The sequence below is a fragment of the Zonotrichia leucophrys genome, chromosome 7 (assembly GCF_028769735.1).
Source record: "Zonotrichia leucophrys gambelii isolate GWCS_2022_RI chromosome 7, RI_Zleu_2.0, whole genome shotgun sequence".
Taxonomy (NCBI): domain Eukaryota; kingdom Metazoa; phylum Chordata; class Aves; order Passeriformes; family Passerellidae; genus Zonotrichia; species Zonotrichia leucophrys.
This window is the reverse complement of record NC_088177.1, coordinates 37036676-37054347: the sequence shown is the minus strand read 5'-3', so window position 1 is coordinate 37054347 and position 17672 is coordinate 37036676. Positions and strand designations below refer to the sequence as shown.

At 48.4% G+C, this 17672-nt stretch overlaps 1 protein-coding gene across 1 annotated transcript in view; it reads left to right on the top strand.

Moving 5' to 3' along the window:
- The window catches only part of TRAF3IP1 (TRAF3 interacting protein 1), a 34270-nt gene extending 20481 nt beyond the window's left edge, over positions 1-13789 (top strand). The window contains exons 14-15 of the mRNA XM_064718244.1: positions 12127-12350; positions 13377-13789. Coding sequence (XP_064574314.1) covers positions 12127-12350; positions 13377-13542 — 390 coding nt within the window. The 3' untranslated portion in view covers positions 13543-13789. The remainder of the gene's footprint in view (positions 1-12126; positions 12351-13376) is intronic.
- The last annotated feature ends 3883 nt before the right edge of the window (positions 13790-17672 follow it).

Here is a 17672-nt window from a genome sequence, read left to right as displayed (position 1 = left end):
TCCTTTGCTTTAAATGTGTTTTATTCCATCTGTGATCGATCTTTTCTCTGTCATATCTTGTCTTGCTTATGTGATTTTTTTTCCACAGTTGAGAAGGAGAAGGTAGGTTTTGTTTTTGCTGAGTTTTGTAGGGTTTTTTTCTTGTTTTGATCACTTAGAAAGTGTGTGGGAAGGATCTAGCAGTGATGGCAAACCAGAAGCAAAAGCTGGATCCCCCATATTTGAGTGTCTTGCTGTTGAAACAGAGAGCTCTGGCTTTGTGTGCCTTGCAGAGCTCCTGGTATATGAGAAACAGCAAAGGCAGAACACTGAGATGGATTCTCTGATCCCATGGAAAGTTCCTAAATCCATTTTGGTGTGCTGGGGAGAGGCACTGCAGTGATAAAAGTCTCATAAAATTAGACAAGTGTGTTTAGATGTTTTGGGGAGGTGAATGCATTCCATGAGCTCTTACATCTTCCAATCACATTTATTTTAATCTTAATTCAGTATCTTAGGGTTTTCCTACGTGTATGCTTTTCAGGAAAGGTCTCTGGTGTTGGAGACAGCTGTTCACAGCTGTTCCCTGGGAAATCAGTGGTGACTCCTGAAGACTCTTGAAGCAGACTCCTGTCTGCCTCTTCTGGCTTTCCTTTCTTTTCCAGCACATTGATGAATTTGGGATGGCAGATCTGACTCTTGGGAGAGTATCCTCCTTTCTGGAGTTTGGGATTGGCTGAGATCCAGGCCTGGAAGAAAATTCCTTTCATGTGTTGCAAGAGCTGTAGTTGAGGAGCCCAGGTAGGGTTAGGGGGGATATTGGGAATTAGGAATTGTTCCCTTTCAGGGTGGACAGGCCCTGGATCCCTGGAAGTGCCCAAGGCCATGTTGGACAGGGCTTGGAGCCACCTGGGACAGTGGAAGGTGTCCCTGCCCAGGGCAGGGGGGTGGCTCTGGATGGACTTGAAGGTCCCTTCCAGCCCAAATTCCTCTGGGATAATTCTAGAACTGAAGAAACTGAATCCTTCTAACAAGAGGAAAACACCTTTAGATTGCTGCCCACAGTCTGTTAGGAGTGGTTTTAGCTTTACCCAACTTGCTGAATTGCATCCATTTGTTAGAAATGTGCTTCTTGTGGTGGCTGAGGTCTCTGGAACATTCTGGCTGCTTGGCATGAGATACCCAATGGGAAGATTTGCCTGCCTGGTGAAATCCTGCCTTTAGAGAATTGTTTGGAGACAAAGAAGGGTTCCAGGCTGATTCTGGAGTTTCTGCAGCAGCTCCAAAGCTCATTCCTGAGCTGGCACTTTGCCCAAGCCATGCAGCTGTCCCTGTTCCCAGGTTTGTAACTAGATGGTGCTGTTGGATCATCAGTTCCCAGCTCAGTTTGGGAACAGCTGTAGGAATTCATTAGTGCTGTCTCTCAGCACTCCCTCACCCTCTTTGGTGGTGTGTCCTGTCCAGCACTGGGCATGGAGCAGGATAATGGGGGAGGATTTACACAGTCACATGGATTTCAAGCTCAGGAAGCTTCCTCTGGTGTCTGTGCTGCATTTTCTGGTTGGGTTTTTTTCCCTGACTGAGAGTAACAAACGAAAACAGTCCCTTTTTAACCCCTTAAATATTTTTAAATGGCCAATTGTGACCCACCACAATCACCATTGAGTCCCACTGCTGGGTTTCAGCCCCTGAAACATTCATTCAGCACTTGTTGGGCTTTTGTTGCACTATTGAAGCCCTGCTCTGCGTTAGCAGTGCCGAGAATAGAGAACTAATTCTGGAAAAAAACCTGCTGACTTCCTAGTCCATCACATGGAGACCTGTCCCAGCTCCTGGAATGCCATGGGATCTCCTGGCCAAGCAGCTGCTTGCTGCTGCAGGAGGTTCCTCTGTGCTCCTGCTCTGCAGAGCGTGGGGTGGAAGTGGTTGGGATCCAGTCAGGAGTGTGGTTCTCCTGGAATTGGGATCCAGAGGGAAGTGTGGCTTTCCTGGAATTGGGATCCAGAGGGCCAAAGTGATTTTCCTGAAATCCTGATCCAGACAGGATTCTAGTTCTGAAATTGTGATCCAGACAGGAGTGTGGTTCTCCTGAAATTGGGATCCAGACAGGAGTGTGATTCTCCTGAAATTGTGATCCAGACAGGAGTGTGGTTCTCCTGAGATTGGGATCCAGACAGGAGTGTGGTTCTCCTGAAATTGGGATCCACAGAGAAGTGTGGCTTGCCTGGAATTGTCATCCAGACAGGAGTGTAGTTCTCCTGAAATTGTGATCTAGACAGGAGTGTGGTTTTCCTGAAATTATGATCCAGACAGGATTGTGGTTCTGAAATTGTGACCTAGACAGGAGTGTGGCTCTTCTGAAATTGTGATCCAGAGAGGAATCTAGTCCTGAAACTACGATCCAGTCAGGAATGTTGTTTTCCTGAAATTGTGATCCAGAGGGAAGTGTGGTTCTCCTGAAATCCTGGTCCAGAAAGGAGTGTCATTTTCCTGAAACTGTGATCTAGACAGGAGGGAGGTTCTTCTGAAATTGTGATCCAGACAGGAGTGTGTTTTTTCTAAAATTGTGATTCAGAGAGGAGTCTAGTTCTGAAATTGTGATCCAGAGGGAAGTGTGGTTTTCCTGAAATTATGATCCAGAGAAGAGTCCAGTTTTGAAATTGTGGTCCAGAGATGAACCTAGTTTTGAAATTGTGATCCACAGAGAAGTGTGGTTTTCCTAAAATTGTGATCCAGAGAGGAATCTAGTTCTGAAATCCTGATCCAGAGGGAAGTGTGCTCCTCCTGAAATCCTGATCCAGACAGGAGTGTCATTTCCCTGAAAGTATGATCCAAAGAAGAGTCTAGTTCTGAAATTATGATCCAGAGAGGGGTGGGATTCTCCTGAAATCCTGATCCAGACTGGAGTAGTGGTTCTTCTGAAATTGTGATCCAGACAGGAGTGTGGTTTTCCTAAAATTGTGATCCAGAGAGGAGTCTAGTTCTGAAATTGTGATCCACAGAGAAGTGTGGTTTTCCTAAAATTGTGATTCAGAGAGGAATCTAGTTCTGAAATTGTGATCCAGAGGGAAGTGTGATTTTTCTCAAGTCTTGATCCAGAAAAGTGTCATTTTCATGAAATTGTGATCGAGGGAAGAGTCTAGTTCAGAAATTTTGATCCAGACAGGAGTGTGGTTCTTCTGAAATTGTGATCCAGACAGGGGTGTAGTTCTGAAATTGTGATTCACAAAGAAGTGTGGTTTTCCTAAAATTGTGATCCAGACAAGAGTCTGGTTCTGAAATTGTGGTCCAGACAGGAGTGTGGTTTTCTTGAAATTGCGATCCAGAGAGGGGTGTGGTTTTCCTGACAGCAGAGTTGAATGGAAAAGATGATTAAAAATGCTTGGAGTGTGTGACAGGCACTTGACAGTTCAGAAAACAAGAGCTGGAGACACAGCTGAATCCTGGGGAGTTATTTTAGAGAATGGAGTTGCTGTGACAGTAAAAGTGAAAAAAATCCCCCACATTTCCAATGTGGTCTTGCCTCTGGGAATGCTTCTCTGTCTATTTAATTTGTTTTCCATCCAGAAGTATCTTCTGCATCTGGATTCAACTGTATTCCAAACTGTGCTGTGCATCACAGAGTAAAATAATGGTACTGCTATATTTTTGGAGTAAGGTATCCAAAAATCCAGGGAATACTTGAAAGAAAACTTGCTTTGGGAAATTCTATCTTCCCTCTATCTGTCACTAGAATGTTCATCTTCCCTTATTTTATTAAACTATTCAATACATCCAAAAGAAATGAAATATTTTTCCCACTTCTATTCATTAGTCTTTAAAGCCTTGATCTTCTGCCAGTTGGGAAAATGAAGAGGGGGAAAAAAATAGCAGGCTGAGTGCTGGAACTTTTGGTTAATACATTATTAACTGCAGCATTCAGCAAAAAAATGATCAATGGATCCACCTGATTTATTGGGGATTAATCAACCAGAAATGAGGTGAAGTTGGTGGATTAATGCTTAATCCAAATTTAATGCTGGTGCCCTCTCAGGGATGTTTCACACCTTCCAGCTGCTGATGCCTGGGGAACATTTATTTATGTTAAAAACATTCCTCCAGAACCCTTTCTGTGCTGTGTTTCCCAAACATGCATTTTCTTTTTAAGGAGTTTTAATAAAGGAGAACAAGGGAGAAGGAAAGAAAACTGGGACTTTCATCATCTAGGTTTTGCATGTGCAGAAACTTAAAATAATATACACAATTTTGAGGTCAAACAAAGGGGTCATTCTGAAAATACACAAGATTTTTGCTGCCTTGATTAGCTGTGTTCAGCCTAACAAATTCCTAAAAAAAACTTCCTAAATGTATTTGTTTAGAGTCTAAGCCTCTAATGTCAACCAGAGAAAGAAACAGATGTTTCATTTTGTATTCCACTTCATTTATTTGATGTGTGGAAAAACGTAGGCAGGTTATTAAATAGCTGAAGCAAGTGGGATAGCAGAATTCCCATCTTTGCACTACCAAAAAAAAGGGCTTCAGAAAAGCAGCAGCTTGGAGGCTTCTGGGAGGAACAAGTGGTATTGAATAGCTCAGCACCTGGGCAATATTAACTTGAATTAGCAGTGTGGCACATGATGCACTTCAGAGCTGAGGACAGATCTAATCAGTGCTGATTCTGTTTGTTTGAAGAGCTGCAGGTCACTGATTTTTACAGGAATCCATCAGCTGCACATCTGGGTGTGCCCTGCAGGCCCTGCAGTGGATGTGCTGTGCTCAGCAGCTGCAGTCAGAAATGCCAGCAGTTGAGTTTTTGGGAGAGGCTCATCCTTCCCACCACAGCCTCCTGCCAGCTTGGTGTGTCCTCAGGAATGCTGACAGGGAAATGGAGGAGGAGGAGGAGTTACCCATGGAAGGGTTTTCACCTCTGTCACATCTCTGTGGATGGTGATGTGATGCTAATCCAGTGGGAAATCTCTGGTGCAAGCACACAGTTCCTCCAAAACAGGGTTTTTACTCTTTCCTCAGATGGAGGGAGTGTGTGCTCCCACACTGCTCCCACTCTAGGGAACAAAAATGTGCCCCAAAAATGTGCCCCCCAAGCGGTCCTGCTGCAAGCTGTGAACACAGGAACAGGGCTCTGGCCACTCTTGGGAACATCCTGGTGTCAGGGCTCCTTTGTGCCCCAGACCATGGAATTCCTGTCCTGTGGGTGCACTATAAATCCAGGTGAGACAGCAGATGGATCCGTGGGCACAGAGGATGTGTAAAAGTGGTGAGGCAGCTGCGGCTGCCCCCAGGAGAGGTGCAGTGTGAAAAGGACACAGCACAGGGCCTGTCACGTCTTCCAAGGTGCTGGGGCACAGCCTGGGGCCAGGGAAGCTGTTTAATACAAGGAGCAGGTTTATCCCAAGTCCTTTTTCACCAGGAAGGGGTGCTCTTTCAGCAGGAAGAGGTTCTGGACACAGAGAGTGTAAGGAGAGAGGGAAGGCTGAGCAGAACTGGCACCAGTGTGGCATCGTGGGTGAATGAATGTGCTCTGCTGTCACTGATTTCAGGTGGAATCATCTCCTGGCTTTTCTCTGGCACAGGATTCACAGGGCTGGAGCCAGGCTGGCAGAGCTGGGGGTGCTCACCTGGAGAGGAGAAGGCTCCAGGGAGAGCTCAGAGTCCCTAAAGGGGCTCCAGGAGAGCTGGAGAGGGACTGGGGACAAGGCATGGAGGGACAGGACACAGGGAATGGCTCCCACTGCCAGAGGGCAGGGATGGATGGGAGATTGGGAATTGGGAATTGTTCCCTGTGAGGGTGGGCAGGCCCTGGCACTGCCCAGAGCAGCTGTGGCTGCCCCTGGATCCCTGGCAGTGCCCAAGGCCCGGTTGGACACTGGGGCTTGGAGCAGCCTGGGACAGTGGGAGGTGTCCCTGCCCATGGCAGGGGTGGAATGGGATGAGCTTTGAGGTCTCTTTCAAGTCAGACCATTCCATGATTCTATAATTTTGCTTTGTGTGCTGAATACTGCCCCAGATACAGGAGATTTTGGGAATGACTTCTCCCAAGGCAGGCAGGGTGGGTGTGGGTGTTCATGGACAGGTGAAGAGTCCAGCTCTTTTTGGAAGGATCAAGTATGAACTTCAGTTAATGTGGAAAAGCACCACCCTCAAAAAAAAAATTAAAAAAGATTGAAAAAGCTCTCTTGAAAGAGCCATTCTTTTATTTTCTTGTGGAGCCTTCCAGCCCAGGAGCAGGTCAGACTGACTCTGGCATGTGCAGTGATAAAGAACATTGTGTCTCCAACTCCTTGGCCTGTGCCTGAACCCCATACCTGGCATCAGCAGAAAAAGCATCCTGTTCATTTGAAATGCTTTAACATTTACTGTTTCCCCCGGTTCTGTGAAAGAGTTTCTTATGGGGATCCCTGGTGGATAGTTACAATATACTTAAAACACAGACTCTGTAAAAACCAGGAAAAGAAAACACCCTTTATGATCAAAAAATATATTTTATACAATAAAAAAAGCACCACACCTTGTTGGTTTTGCACTGGATATATCCCAGTTACTTGTCCAAAATGAAGTTTCTGCCCTGTCCTGCAGAATGAGGTGGGGGGAAATGGTGGGGCTCAATAAAACTGTGATTACTTGGGTCTGTTTTCCTAGTGGTACATAATAATGGTGTTAAAAGGGGCTGTAGAAACTATTGAAATGCTTGATGGATGCCTGTACTAATTTGATTGATATTTAAAAGCCTGTTAATTAAAAAAAAAAAAAACAAAGGGGAAGGTGTATAAAAGTAAGCAAATGCTGTTTCTTGAAAATTTTGGTGGCTTCTGGAGCCTTGTTGATAATTTCCACCTTTTTGATTAAAAAAGAAAATTCCTGCTTTCAGATTTCTCAGGTGGCTGCCCCCAAGTCCACGTTGTGTTCTGCTCCCATTGAGGTAATGGGAAAAGCAGCCTTTTCCCAGCAATCCAAAGCAAACATTTCTCTTGGTGCCTCATGAAAAACACGAAGGAAAGGAAACGTGTTGGGCCTACAGAAGTGATCCAGCCTTTTGCACGGGGATAATTTATTGATCCTGGGGCTGTTGGGAAAGGGGAGTTGCTTGAGGTGTAGGGGCTGATGAAAAAGCCTGGAACAATTTGGGTTCTGGCTGGAAATCTCTCCGTTTGTGCAGAGTGAGCAGAGGTGGCACTCAGGGCCCGTACCGCCCACGTCGCCGGCTGGGGGAAACCTCCTGCCACCATTCCAGAGATTTTAACCCATAGCTGCACCTGTGGCGCTGGGAACAGCCTCTAATGCATTTCTCTCCCCTTAATTATTTACAATCAGCGTGGGTTGGCAAAGCTTGAGAGTGTCACAGTGATAATTCTGAGCCTCGAGCTGCAGGACGTGGAATCGTGGCTGTCCCATCCCTGGAATGTCCCAGGCCAACCTGGGATAGTGGAGGGTGTCCCTGCCCATGGCATGGCTTGGAACTGGATGGGCTTTGAGGTTCCTTCCCACCCAAACCACTCTGGGATTCTGCCATCATTAGCACAGGTGTTAATGAGACAAAGAAGGAATGGGTGGTGATTTTCACAGCTGGAGCTGCTGTGCATTCTGGTTGGGAAATCTTCCTTGGGAGGAAATTGTTCTTGAAACTTGGGCATTCTTACACTTCACTATCACATGTTTCAAAGACACTAATTTAAATTTTTTTTGTTTTATTTTTAAGAATCCTATGATGAACCTGTAGGAATAGTATTTATTAGATTTTTATTTCAAATAGTATTTAATAGATTGTTTCGTGGTGTTTTTGTGGTGTTTCAGTTCTTGCAATGCCAGTTGGCCATGATGATCCTAAAGGTCTTCTCCAACTGTGACAATCCTGTAATTCCATGACTGACTTTGGATGAGATATTTTCTCCTTTGAATCTCACTTTTGAAGTATTCAACTGCATAGGAAACATGCTGGAGTTACAGGGACACTGGAATTAATTTTCAGTATCTACTAATGCACTTTGAGGAACTGATTCATGAAAAACACTCCAAATTTTTGTTTTGTTTCACTTGAGCTTTTCAAGCAGCTGTGTATTTTAGCCTGGAATATTTCAAATTGTGAGCTGTGTTTACAGATCTGTGTAGATCTGTATGTAAATATATTCTGTAGCTAAAGCATCATTGCTATTTTCTTTTTTTTTATTTTGATCCTACACTTCCTTGTGGAGGGAAGTGTGGCTGCTTGGTCTGTCTAGGTATCAGAGAGGTCATGCCAGCATTACAAGGATGAGAAAGAGAATCACAGAATCATTTGGGTTGGAAAAGGTCTCCAAGACCTTTGCGTCCAACCTGTGCCTGGTGCCCACCTTGTCCCCAGCCCAGGGCATTGAGTGCCACATCCAAGTTTTCCTTGGACATCTCCTGGGATGGGGACTCCACACCACCCTGGGCAGTGCATTCCAAGGTCTGAGCACCCTTTCCATGCAGAAATTCCTGCTGTGCCCACCCTGAGGCTGCCCTGGCCCAGCCTGAGGCCGTTCCCTCTGCTCCTGTCCCTGTTCCCTGGAGCACAGCCCGACCCCCCGGCTGTGCCCTCCTGGCAGGAGCTGTGCAGAGCCACAAGGGACCCCTGAGCCTCCTTTGCTCCAGGCTGAGCCCCTTCCCAGCTCCCTCAGCCCCTCCTGGGGCTCCATTCCCTGCCCTGGCCATTCTCCAGTGTCCCTCAGGGTCCCTCTGGCTGTGAGTGCCCAGGGCTGGCCCAGCCCTGGAGAGGCCTCAGCAGGGCCTGCCCTGGGGACAATCCCTGCCCTGGGGGTGTCACACCATGGCTGGCACAGCCTGGGCCATGCCCTGGTGTCACGACGCCAGGGCCTTTCCAGCTCTGTCCAGCCTGGGGTTCACCCGTCCACCTGCCAGGGCCTTTTCCAGCCTGTCCCCAGCACGCCAGGGCCTTTTCCAGCCCTGTCCCCAGCACTGCCAGGGCCTTTTCCAGCCCTGTCCCCACACCGCCAGGGCCTTTTCCAGCCCTGTCCCCTAGTCACCACGCCAGGGCCTTTTCCAGCCCTGTCCCCAGCACCGCCAGGGCCTTTTCCAGCTCTGTCACCTGCACTGCCAGGGCCTTTTCCAGCCCTGTCCCCAACACCGCCAGGGCCTTTTCCAGCCCTGTCCCCAGCACTGCCAGGGCCTTTTCCAGCCCTGTCCCCAGCACTGCCAGGGCCTTTTCCAGCCCTGTCACCCGCACTGCCAGGGCCTTTTCCAGCCCTGTCCCCAGCACTGCCAGGGCCTTTTCCAGCCCTGTCACCCGCACTGCCAGGGCCTTTTCCAGCCCTGTCACCTGCACTGCCAGGGCCTTTTCCAGCCCTGTCACCTGCACTGCCAGGGCCTTTTCCAGCCCTGTCCCCAGCACTGCCAGGGCCTTTTCCAGCCCTGTCCCCTGCACCGCCAGGGCCTTTTCCAGCCCTATCCCCAGCACTGCCAGGGCCTTTTCCAGCCCTGTCACCAACGCCACCAGGGCCTTCTCCAGCCCTGTGACCCACACTGCCAGGGCCTTTTCCAGCCCTGTCACCTGCACTGCCAGGCCTTCTCCAGCCTGTCACCCACACTGCCAGGGCCTTTTCCAGCCCTGTCCCCAGCACCAACAGGGCCTTTTCCAGCCCTGTCCCAGCACTGCCAGGGCCTTTTCCAGCCCAGTCACCCACACTGCCAGGGCCTTTTCCAGCCCTGTCCCCAGCACCGCCAGGGCCTTTTCCAGCCCAGTCACCCGCACTGCCAGGGCCTTTTCCAGCCCTGTCCCCCGCACTGCCAGGGCCTTTTCCAGCCCTGTCCCCAGCACTGCCAGGGCCTTTTCCAGCCCTGTCACCTGCACTGCCAGGGCCTTTTCCAGCTTCCCAGCTGCTCCTCCCTGAGCCTGCAGTGTCCCGTGGGCTCACAAGGAGCTGGCCCTTGGCCTTGTTGGCCCATGGATCCCTGTGCAGAGCCTTCCTGCCCTCCAGCAGATCCACATCCCACCAGCTCTGTGTCTGCAGCTGCCTGAGGGTGCCCTCCATCCCCTCAGCCACATCCCTGATGAAGATAAAAATATTAAACAGATCAATATTAAAATATTATCCCCAGTACTGAGCCCTGGGGAACCCCACAGTGAGCAGTCCCAGCTGGACGTGGCCCCATTCCCCACCCCTGTCTGGGCCAGGCCATCAGCCAGGTTTTATCGCTTGGAAAGTGCATTTATCCAAGGCGTGGACTGCCAGCTTTTCCAGCAGAATGCCTTGGGAAACAGTCCAAAACATGGCATTTGGAAAATAGAAATGAAGCAGCAGCAACTCTCAGATAATGGACTGGCTGAGTCTTCTCCCTTCTGAGAGAGCTGGATGTGAAATAAATTCCTTATTTTTTGGCTGAGCCTTTGGATAATGGATGGTGGGGAGTAAAGTGGAGAGGGTTTGGAGCACTTAGGAAAAACAAGGGAATGGGATGTCTTCCTGGGAAGCTGTTGGACCTGATACAGCTCTGCTGATGGGCTGGAGGTGCTTGTGTGCACAGCTCACGTGCCAGCCCCATGTGGGAAATGCAGTGCTGGGGACTGAGCCTTCCCTCTGCCTTTGGGGGAGCACAGAGCAGGAAAAGGAGTAGGAAAAGAGGCAGGATAGAGACAGAAGGGCTTGAAACGCTGTGAGACCACAGCTCTTCCATCCTAAAGGACAGCAGAGACATGGATGGCTCCAGAAAAGCCCTGAACCCTGTGGCTGGTGTGGTGTGGTGTAATGAGCACCTGCTGCTGCCGCGAGGGAGGCATGGCCTGAACAGAGGGGAGCTCAGGGCTGTGTTGTTTCTAACAGCTCTTGTGAGGTGACCTGGGCAGCCAAGGGCTCAGCTTCAGCATCCTCTGTCACCTGAACCCAGCTCCTGCTGAAACCCCACAAACAGGAGCCCCCAGTGCAGTCAGAAATGCAGCATTTCCTGCACCACGTGTGTGGCAGGGCGCGGGCAGCAGCCCCCAGCGAGGCTCGGCTTTTCCCCCAGACACATCCCTGCGTGTCCCCAGCCCTGCAGCCAGCCCAGGGCTGCTGAAGTGTGCTTGGCAGGAGGCCCTGCAGCCTCCAGAGCCAGCTGAGCAAACAGCCCAGCTCGCACAGGAAGGCAGGCAGCTGGGAGAGGGGTAGGAGGGGACAGGGGACAGTTCCCTGTCCCAGCACTGCCACCTCTGTGCTGAGCAGGAATTGTGCCAGGAATCAGCTCACCCTCTGGTTGGGGTGGCAGGGAAAGGCCTTTCTAGTTGTTTGGAATATAATAAACAGAATTACTTTAAGTAAACTCTACTTCAAGCTCTGTGTGTCTGGGTTTGGGAATTTGACCTGCAGCAGTGTTGGAAGGAAAGAAAAACGAGGTTGTTTTTGATTCATGGGGGAGAAAAATCCCAGCGGGCTTTTCCTTAATGGCTTTGCTGGAATAAGATTATTCCAGTGTATTAGCAGTGTGGCATCACTCTGCTCTTTTTACAACATCCTCGTGCTCCTGCAGGCTTTGCCACTGGAGCAAACTCTGGGTTTGACTTGCAGTGAGCTGAGGGGCCTCAGGAGCTGCACCACAGAGACTCTGCTGGCTGCACATGAGGGAAAGCAGCACAAGCCCAAATTCCTCTGGAGTAGTGGGGTTTATGGAGGCCACACCTGCAGCCTGTATGGTTTTACAGCCCTGAACAGGAGTGCAAGGCAGGGAGTAACCATGGCTGTTACAGCTCTGAAGTGCTCTTGTCAGGAACAGCTTTAGGAGCTGGAGATCCAGATATGGACAGTGGAGGGAGAAAAGCATCTTGAAGGGGCTCATGCAGAGAACTCAGAGGAGCTGTGCACTGGAGCTCCCACACAGCAGCAGAACTTGATGCTGCTTTCAAAGCTTGTCCAGAAAGGTGTGGCTGCCCCATCCCTGGAAGTGTCCCAGGCCAGGCTGGACAGGGCTTGGAGCAACCTGGGATAGCTGGAGGTGTCCCTGTCCATGGCAGGGGATAAGATGGGATAGGCTCTAAGATCCCTCCCAACCCAAACCATTCCACAATTCTTCTCTTCCATTTCAAACTGTCATGAACACTTCTCCAGCTCATTCTCTGTTTGCAGTCTCCAAACACCCTTCATTCAGCCTGCAGCCACAGTTTTCCCTCCTTCTGATGCTCCCCCTGTTTGTCCCTCCCGTTAGGAGAAGCCAATTATATCAGAAGCATCCAGGAAGAGGGAGAGAGACTTGGTAGCCAAAGAGATTGAGAAGTTCCAGGGCTCCATTCAGACTGTGTGCCAGCACGTGCTGAGGCTGGGCAGGATGGTGGATTACATCCAGGAGGACATGGATGCCATGAGGAACGAGCTGCTGCTGTGGCGCCAGGAAAACCGGGAGCACGCCGAGGCTTTGCGCAGGGAGCAGAGGTGAGCTCGGCTCTGGGGACACATTTAGGGGCCCTTAAAACTTAAAAACAGTGTAAATATTGAACCCAGAGCAGGACAGTTGTTCTGGTGTGAAGGACAATTGGTGAAACAGCTCCTTTGGCCTTCCTTGTTGGCTTGATTTGGAAAGACAGGAGTCTGCTAAGGAAGGCAGGAGTCTCCCCTGAAATGGAGAATGTAAACCCTCCCCACCCCTCCCAATTGCTATACATTTTAAATTAAGGGACTCTCAGGCAAAAATATGGGAGCAGGGAATAACAGTTCTTTAATAGGGAAGGAAAAAAAAATAAAATAAGCAATGCAGTACACTAGAACAACAGTGACAGAGTCAGAACCCAGCCTGACACCCTGTGGGTCAGGCTGTTGGTGGCAGTCCCATTGGAAATGTGGCTGCAGCCCTCCTGCAGTGTCAGGGCTGGTTCTGTTGGAGCAGGGGGATCTGTAGAGAAGGATGGATTCTTCCTCTGAAGATGCAGTGGAAGGAGAGGCAGCTGCTGTTCCTCTGGGGAATCCCGTGGAGAAAGCCGTGCTGGTGTCTCACAAACCTCTGGATTATATCTGGGTAGCAATGCTTGGCTCCTCCCTCTGGGCTCACATCTCCCAATGGGATGTTCTAGTTCTTATCAGCCATGCAGGGACATTCAATAGTCTGTTATCAGCAATGTCCCCTCCCAGGGAGGTGTGAATGTGGTCACTCAGAGAGAGAGATAAAGCAAACTGCCCACTTGGCAAAGGTAATCTGCCATACAGATGGTGATTTAAAACATCTTGCATTGCAATCTTCAACACTTGTCTCACACCAGAACATGATGAATCCATCAGTGTCCCTGCCCATGGCAGGGGCTGGGACTGGGTGGGCTTTAAGGTCCCTTCCAACCCAAATTCTGTGTGATTCCATGGAATGCTTTGCAGCCTTTCAGGTATTGAAATGTATTTTCTTGGAGTATTAAATAACCTGAAGCAGCTTGAAAGCTTCCAACAACATCATGTTCCTTGTGTCCCTTCCAGCATCACAGACAGCACTCTGGAACCGCTGAAGGCTGAGCTGGCTGAGCTGGAGCAGCTGATGAAGGACCAGCAAGAAAAGATCTGTGCTGCAAAAGCAAATAATTTAAGGAACGATGAAAAAATCCAGAGGATGATTCTTAGCATAAATGTGTCTGAAAGAAGGTGAAGAAGGAAAAGAAAATAAAGAGCCTTAGGACTCACTGACTGACATTGCTACCAAAAAACCAAAACCCAAATAGCAGATATGCCTTGTTCAGATATAGAATGTTTAGGGACCAGAACCCTAAAAACATTACGAAAAACTCTGTTATTGCATTGATTTTTAGATGTTGATATTATGCAGGATAAAATGATATTCACTTGAATGCTAAAGTAGCAGAGCTATTAAAAGAACTTTATTTGTTTAACTGTGAGCTGCTGCTTCTCACTTCCAGAGCCCCCTTTCCTCTCCTTACCTCCCCTGAAATTCCCTCTGAACACACTGTCCTGATAAGTGGGTATTAAAGAATTCTTTTTCCCCATCAATGTTCCAAACTCCTGCAGGTCAGAAGGTTCCTGAATCCTGTTCAGAGCTATCAGGGATCTGATTAGGACCAAGTGAAAATGCAATCCGAGCATCACCACGTAAGGGAGCTGAAGTGTTTTATCTGCACAGGTGTTAATTCCATTTTTATGGCATATGTTCATTTGGAAAGGATTAATTTAAGTACCTGTTTCCTCCCCAATGCACGTCCTTGCAGCTTTTTCTACGGGAATAATTCCACTGATTTTTCTTTAGTGAACTGCAGATGTCTGGAGCATTTTCCTAATGACCCCTGGAGTGTTCTGCCCATGAGAGTCCAGCGTTAGTGATTCCTAAATCTGCAAAGAGTATTAGTGCAGACACAACTGTGTGACTGTGCTGGGTGCAGAGGCTTTAGTCCCCTGCAAGGCTGTTGCCAAGGATTTTATGATGTTGTTTGGGCTGTGGATGAAGTGTTAGTGGCCTTGTTTTTCCTTCTTTGATTGGTGTATCTATGTTTTTTTGTGTTATTTGTTGGGTTTTTTTTCCTTCATGGTTTCTTTATCTGGTGTCTGGACCTAAAAATCCACCAAATGATCATCATCATAAATGTGAGTGTTTAGGGTGTTAAATAGAGACATTTGGAAGGGTGGGAGGCTTTGCTCTGTGGGGTTTTGGAGGGGGTGGAAAAGCATTTGGGGGCTCAAGAAGGAAGAGGAGAAATTTTTTGATCTCTTGTAACAACAACACACTGCGACACTGAGCTCTTAATGTTTGCATGGCTCTTTTCCAACACCTCAACTGCACCCTGGATCTCAGCACACAAAGGAAAAGGGGTTCAGGATGTCCAGCAGCACCCCCAGAACAGTGGTGAAAGCTGTGTGGTCACTGTTCCCTTCAAACACTCGGATTTCACACTGGAGTTTGCTGGGATTGCTCAGACTCCTGCCCCGTGAGCTTCCCAGTGCTCTGAGCCACCCCTAAAGGGCATTTGTCACCTGTCCCCCAGCCTTTGTCACCCCACGGTCCCCTCTCATGGCCTCTGCATCCATAAAATCCAGCGTGGTGCTGCTGGAGCCTGGGATAAGGCAGGAAAGCAGTGGGAGCAGCAGCAGGTGTTCTCCAGGGACCTGCAGGGATTTCTGGCTCAAACAGGACTTCAATCATGAAATCAGGATTTCAATCATGATTTTTCCTTTCCCTCAGCTGCCCCATGGAGTTCCCTTCAGCCTCCCCTCATCGTGTCCCTGCTGCTGGGCTCTGGGTGGCCTTTCCCTGGTGACATGGCCCTTGTGTCCATCTGTCCTTGTGTTAGAAGTGCCTGTCCCTTCTCAGGGTGGAGAGGTTGGGCTCAGAGACCTGGCAGAGCTCAGGGATGACTTTTTGCATCTCCACGTGCCCACTTTCTTGTGCTCGCTGACCAAATACGACTTCAAACATTGTGTTGAAGTTTATCAGCATTTTAACATCACACAGCCTCAGCTCTCTGGATTTGTTCCGTGTGTCCCAGGCAAATGGAACACAGCTCGGAGCTGAGGCAGGTTGAGGAGGCAGCCCCAAAAAAGCCTCCAAAAGGGAGCAGCTGTGCCTGGAGGAGGGGCTGGGGATGTGTGTGTGTGTGTGCACAGCCAGGGAGTTGTGTTTCAGCCTGTGGGTGGTTCATTAGCAAAGGAAACTTTGCCGGAGCGGTGGTTTGGGATGGAAAGCCCTTCTCATTGTCAGCCCCGGCGGCGCTAATGGAGCCTGACAGTTCTGGGAAGCAGGATTTGTGTTTCACGACGTGCCTGACATTCCTGGGCTGCCAGCCCCTCTGCCTCGGGAATGGTTCTCAGCTGCAAAGGTGCAGCTGGTGGCAGGGTCCCAAAACGCTGCGGCTTTGGGGCAGGGAGGGACACGGGGGGTGACAGGACCTCCCCAGGCCAGGAGCACTCGGGGACAGAGGAGGCTGGAAGGTAGGAAGGGCGTGAAAAAGGCCAATCACTTGTTTTTAAAAATTTTAATGATAATAAAATGGTTATAAAAATAGTAATAGAGTAATAAAAATTTGGACAATTTAGATTAGGACAATACGAGACAATAAGAACAAAGAGTTATGGACAGTCTGGGTACCTTTTCTGGGCAAAATAAGCCCGAAAAAGGACCCACGTTAACAGAGGATTAACCCTTAAAAGCAACAGCCTGTTGTATATTCATACACCTCATACATGATGCATAAATTCCATTCAAACACAGGATTCTGTCTGGTCAGTGTCAGCTTCTTCCTCTGAATCCTGACAGCGTTTTCAGTGCTGAGCGAGGTGGGAAGAAGTTCGTTTATTCTGATAATGGAGCAATAAATTCTCTTTCTCTGAAAGATTCAGGTGTCCTGTGGCTGCTATCTGGTGTGAGTCCTTTCTTTAAAAAAAAGTATCTTACATAGCACAGTTTCTATTTTAACCTTTTGTTATAACCTAAAACTATATTTAACACACTACTAAAAAAATTAATGCAGCATTACTTTCTAAACTTTCTAAAAAAACACATAATATTCATTTGAATATTTGTGAAAAGCCAATCATAAAATACCCATTTTTCACAGGGGACATGGGGTGAGCTCAGAGGTCTCCACTGGAACTCGGACATCCATGAGTGCTCTGGGTGTGGCAGGGCAGGTTTGTAAGGTTTGTAATATATGTTATAAAATAATTCGTTTGTAATATATGTTATAAAATAATATGTGCTAAAGGAAATTAAAACTCACAGAATTTTGTGTGCTAAAGCCAATGCTGGGCAACAAGAAGTAATAGGCAAAGTGATAAGGATGGAGGTTCAAACACCAGGAGGACACTGTCTCCAGGGATGGATATTTCAAGGAAATTTTTTTTGTCTGACAAGACCCCGGCAGGAGGCATTTGATAGGCATCATCAGAAGTTTATCCCAGAAGGTTTTCACCTGCCAAAATTCCAGCAATTATCCACCAGTTCTGGGAAACATGGCAGCAAGAAGGAAAAACCTACAATAATATGCTAAAATATGCTAAAAAATGTTTCTTTCATCTTTCAATCTCCAGTTTCATTTATCAGCAAACCTAAAGTCTATTTCTAAAAGCAAATATCTTTTTCCATTCATCTTCCAGAGCCCAAAAGACTGTATAAAACAAATCCCTTAGAAATGACATTTGGAGACCCACGGGGACTTTGGTGCGATAGAAGCCAAACCCTGGGTTCCCCCAGCTCTGATCTCCTGGCTGAATCAAATTGCTTGTGGCTTTTCCCAAATTTATGCTTTGATTCATTAATAAATTTAATTATTAAGTTGGAGTATTCATTTAAAACAGGTTCTTCTCCCATGAAGTGGCTGCTGGGACGCAGGGCTGGCTCTCAGAACTCCATGCCCATGCCGGGAAGTGTGGAACTGCCTCGGGATGGGGATTTACCAGAGGCAAAACCTTTAGAGCCACCTGCTCTGAGGTGCCAGGCACAAACCACGACAGGGACCAGGCAAAAGAGAAGGAGGAGGCACTTCCACTGGGAGGTTCCACAGGCAAAGGTTTATTCCAAGGGAGGGATTCAGAAGCAAAGAGCCAAGAGCACTTCTGTGCACAGGATTTTATAGGGGTACAGCTCAGGGGGTGGATACAAACGATTGAGCAAGAAGGAATCTGCAGGGCAAGAGCGAGGTGATTCCATCAGTTGCTTGGGACTAATTAGGACAGATGGGAGGAGAGGGTAGGTCCCATGGGCCAGTGGGGTTTCCTGCAATAGGGGAATTCCAAACGGGTGGTGCAGCCAGGGATTGCTCCAAGACAAAACTG